General features: G+C 41.7%; 1 protein-coding gene across 4 annotated transcripts in view; it reads left to right on the forward strand.

Moving 5' to 3' along the window:
- NR2F2 (nuclear receptor subfamily 2 group F member 2) overlaps positions 1-871 on the forward strand; it is a 13,278-nt gene extending 12,407 nt beyond the window's left edge. For 3 of the 4 annotated variants that reach the window (XM_019533774.1, XM_019533773.1, XM_019533775.1), the window contains one exon: positions 304-578. In XM_019533774.1, coding sequence (XP_019389319.1) covers positions 304-578 — 275 coding nt within the window. Of the gene's footprint in view, positions 1-303 lie in introns of all 4 variants that reach the window. The other variant, XM_019533772.1, reaches the window with a different exon arrangement.
- Positions 872-4,857: the final 3,986 nt, after the last annotated feature.

The following is a 4,857-nucleotide window of genomic DNA, read 5'->3' on the forward strand; positions in this document are numbered from 1 at the left end:
TTCCTCCCCCCTCCCATCTCAGTGTCAACCCTTCAGGTCTCTAGCGCAATTAAAGACCTCAGATCTTGGAGCTGTGTTTAATTCTAAAGCAGACCCTCCGGATACACACATCTCTATTTTCTCTTTGGCTAAAACATGCTTAGGTCTAAGGAAGGGGGAGGGAGGGAAGGAGGGCGGTGTGGGGGGGGACTCCACCGGCTACCAGCTACACTTCATTTGACCAGGAATAATAATTACAATCAAATTCTTTAATCTGATGACTGTTTTTTTTTTCTTTTTCTTTTTTAATAAACTTTCTTCTAGATGCCTGTGGTCTCTCTGATGTAGCCCATGTTGAAAGTTTACAGGAGAAGTCACAGTGTGCTTTGGAAGAATATGTTAGGAGTCAGTATCCGAACCAGCCAACACGATTCGGAAAGCTTTTACTACGCCTCCCCTCCCTCCGCACTGTCTCCTCTTCTGTCATAGAGCAGTTGTTTTTCGTCCGTTTGGTAGGTAAAACCCCCATAGAAACCCTAATCAGGGATATGTTACTGTCTGGCAGCAGTTTTAACTGGCCTTATATGTCCATTCAATAAAATAATGGAGAAAAAAATTAAACTAAAATGAAAATACTTTTTTTGTTTGTTTGAGAAGGCAGATGAAAGAGAGAGAGAATGACATTTGGGGTCTGGTGGTTTCTTAAATTTCCTTCTGCTAAGAAAGGATATAAAAGGATGTTACAAGTTTTGCTAAAAGAAGACAGGAAAAAAAATAATGGACTGTGAATTTAAAAAAAAAAAAAGACTGTCATATGAACTTTTACAGAATGCATTAAAAGCAACTCCCGTGTCGTTCAGAAAAAAATAACTTGCTACTTATCATTTTTTTTTGTAAAAAACAAAAAATTTCAAAAAAAGAAAGAAAAAAAGAAAAAAGAAAAAGAAGAAGAAAAGAAATGAAGGGTGGGTGGCTTTTTTTCTTTTTTTTTCTTTTTTCTTTTTCTTTTTTTGGGGGGGAACTTTTTAAAAAAAATATCTCGCTAAAAGTGCATTTAAAGGAAATTTGGAGAAAAATTAGCAGAATGGAAGAAAGTAAGTCTTTTTTTTCCAAATTATTAATTGTCCTATGTGTCTATGTACCTATAGCTGTTCTTTTTTGTATTTTTCTGGTTTCAAACCAGTTTATTCTGTGGTTCTATAATAATTTTTGATATAATCTTGGCTTCTTTAAAAAATGTGTATCCATAAAATATATGTTCTGAAAGAATTAAAACTGAGTCCATGAAAGTATCATAGGAAGAAAGGAAAAGAGAAAACAAAAAACTCAACAACACAATGATGAAAGCGCACTTATGGTGGTGACCCGAAATATTAGCTGGAAGCTGAGAGAGCTATAATTATATAGACCCGAATGAACCACACGTGTCACATAAGTACCCCGAAAACTAGGTTTTTGATATTTCAGACAGAAAATGAACTGTGGGGATTTACTGTAGGTAGAACGGATTGTGTCCAAGACACACTACGGTTTTGATTTAAAAAAAAAAAAAATTAAAACAACCACACAAACAAAGTGAACTTTTGTAATTGGAATTGGGTTCCACATAGTTCTTCATGAATTGTTATGAAACTCCTCTATCTGTTTGTATATTTGCAAGCCCTTTGTATTATAATAATTGTTGATATTTTCCCTTTTTAAAAAATACCATTGAAATCAGCATGACAAAATAACACTGTTGGCACTTATAGATAACGTGATTGATTCAGTATCTTAGAGTTTACAGTTTTGTGTTTAAAAAAAACTGAAGGTTTTTTTTTAAGTGCAACATTTCTGTATACTGTAAAAGTTATAATAACTGAACTGTTTGGTCGAGTCTTTGTGTGTTATATTCCAAGGAAAATTGAAAGTATTCAGAAATTAAAATATTATTTGATATCTGAAACCCGTTTGGCTGTCATAAATGTCTTTCAGAAATCACGTTACTGCTCTAGAGTTTTGCAGCCCTTTTGAGTCCATAGGCGATTGATTTGTTTACTTGTCACAGTAAGTTTGTAGCAGCCGGATTGTAGGGTCTCGGTCGGGGCTGGGGATGGGGGACTTTTTAAGTGCGTGGTTTATCTGTGTTTTTAGGAAGTGCTGTGCTGAAATGGTAAACCATCAGCCCCCATTCATCTAATCCTCCTGTTAATTAAAAATGGATTTTCTAGAAAAGGCCCTTATTTTTGTCACACTTAAGTGCCTGCATAGGAAACGTATTGTTGTGAAAAGTAGCAGAAATCTGGAGCTCAGTACCTATTTTATGATCAGACTGGGGCGGAGGGGGGGGGGAAGAAAAGAAAAATCTTTTGTAAATCTCTGACATACGCGCACAAGATCATTCAAGCAAGGTAATAGCAGTATTGTAAATATAGGTCAGCTGTTTGCAATGAGTTTTCTTTACGTATGTGTGATTTTTATAATACTATGTAGTTGCCATCTATCGTTGTCATTGAGAGGTCTTCAAATGCAGTGACTTTAGCATCTAGCACTGAGGAGTCTGTTTGTCATGTATATATAATATCCAGTGGATTTTTTTTTTTACGTTGGACTGTGAAAGCATGACTACAGGTCATCAGCATATTTTACATTGGGGATGTATGTATGCATGAATGTATGTAGACCTGCATCAGTGCTTACATATATACATATATATATGCATAGATACATCTTTATTGTACAGACACAGGGCCCTATCTTGCCATCTTTACGCAGGCAAGAGTCCCATGGATTCCCAGTTATTTCAGTGGGAGTCTTGCTTTCCTAAGTCCTACGTACAGGACCGGATACACCATGGGTGTATCTAGTGCTACCCCAAAAATCAAATTTGAAGGAAGGGAAGAGACTAGGCGTGATGATCTGGTTTGGAAAGGGGGTTCTATTTTGTTTTGTGTGTGTGTGGTTCCCCCCCCCCCCTTGGTCTCTAGCAGATGCTTTGTATGTGAAAGCTTGCAATTTTGTCCTTGTTCGAGGCTCTCCCCTCCTTTCTACCACACCGTGTTGTGGTTTCACGAAAAAAAAGGAAAGAAAGAAAAGCAAGATCATTTTGTAAGAAGTCGATGACCCCCCTGGTCTTTTAGTTGATTCTACTTAGACACATCTATACGGGGGGCGGGGGGGGGTCTCATGTATGACTGTGAATTGCGAGCAGAGTTTTACAGCTGAACTACGGCTCTTTTTGATATAAATATATATATAAAAATATATCAATATCCTATTATTGCAGGGGATCCCCTGACCTTTAGATTCAGCTCCCCCCCACCCCGCATTGCAAGTGCTCTCCATGTGAGTGTGGGTGAAGTTTCTATTCTCACCAAGAACCCCGGATCTTTTCTGGCTTGTTTGTTTTGTGTTAGTTTATTGTAAACAACCATTTGTTGTAAATTGTTATTGGCATTAAATTATAATTTATGATTTTCAAAGCAAAAACATTCTCTGGTTTTTTTATGTTTTCCAGCCTGTCAGCCCTATATGTGTGCGCGTATGTATATATATATGTATACATATATATACACACACACACACACACACATATATACGTATGTATATTTAAATTGATACATATCTATCACTTGAGTTTCTGAAGCAAGCTTTGGTTCACAGGGACTTGAACAGTAACCAGGAAAGAAAAAAAAAAGCAGGATGGGTTAAACGCCAACAACGACTAAGTCTGTGTGTTTGGGAGGCGAGGAGGAGGTTTTGTTTAGGGACTGGAGTTGGGTTTAAGTTTATAGCATTTAAAGAAAGTTTTTCTTTTCCTGCTGAGTTAGAACAAAAGCTCTGCCCAGCGACTGAATCGGACAAAAGAGCAGGGTTGGATCAGAGGAGCTTGTTCCATGTGAATTTGACGAGATCTTTTTTCTTTTTTTTTTTAAAAAAAAACCTGCTAAACATGGCGACTCTTTCCCTTTAAGTATCTCTAGATCTATTTTTCCCTCTTTCTCTCTCCCCCCCCCCTTTCCTTACGGGGCCTTTTTGAGCGGATCCCTCCCCACCCCAAGTTGGCCGGCTGTCCCCCCCTCCCCCCTTTGGGATGCCAGGGGAAGAGGCGATCGCGATCCACAACAATAGTCCCAAAAGCAGAGGGGCGATGGCAGGACCTCAGCCTCTCGGAGGAGGCAGGAGAGGAAGAGGGAGGGAGGGGTCTTGAAAAAAAATTCTTGGGGTTTGTTTTTTTTTTTAGGTGGCAGCATCCGTGCTTCTTCTTTCCCCTCCCTCCTTGCAAACCTTGTAGAGCCGGGGGGGGAGCTTGATCCGCCAAGTTGAGACAAAGCGGGAGAGAGCCCCAGCTCGGGACCGTGCGGAGGGGAGCCCGCGGCGGCGCGGCGCGGCGCGGGCCGGGGTGGAGGTGCGGGGCAGGGCCGCGGGGGAGCCGGAGCGTGTGAAAGTCGCCTCGGAGCTCGGGCTCCGGGTAGCTCAGCCAACATGGCGTCGTCCACAGCGCGGCCCAGCAGCGCCGAGTAATGGGAAACACATTGGGGGGCCCGCAGCGGCGGGCGCGGGCGCGGGCCGGGGTGGAGGCGCGCTGACACCTGGTGGCCGCCTGGGAAGGGCCGCGGCGGCACCGGCGTCTGCGGGCCACCCCACCGACCACTAACTGTCGTCCCCCCCCAGGCGGCACCGTGTTTACACATGCGTTTTAATGCGCGTTAGCCCAGTTTAGTGCACATTAAAACAACCCGTGCTCTTGAGCCTCTCGCAGTAAGGCCTTCCCCTGCTGTGAGCTACCTCAGAATAAAGCAAAAGCAGGTGGGTTTTCCCTGGGGTTAATGCTGTCCTGTGTGTATATACTAGAATGTGTGTATGTATATATATCTCGGGTTCAAATTATCCTCGGAT

This window comes from Crocodylus porosus, unplaced genomic scaffold (genome assembly GCF_001723895.1).
Source record: "Crocodylus porosus isolate Cpor-Errol unplaced genomic scaffold, CroPor_comp1, whole genome shotgun sequence".
In the NCBI taxonomy this organism is placed as follows: domain Eukaryota; kingdom Metazoa; phylum Chordata; order Crocodylia; family Crocodylidae; genus Crocodylus; species Crocodylus porosus.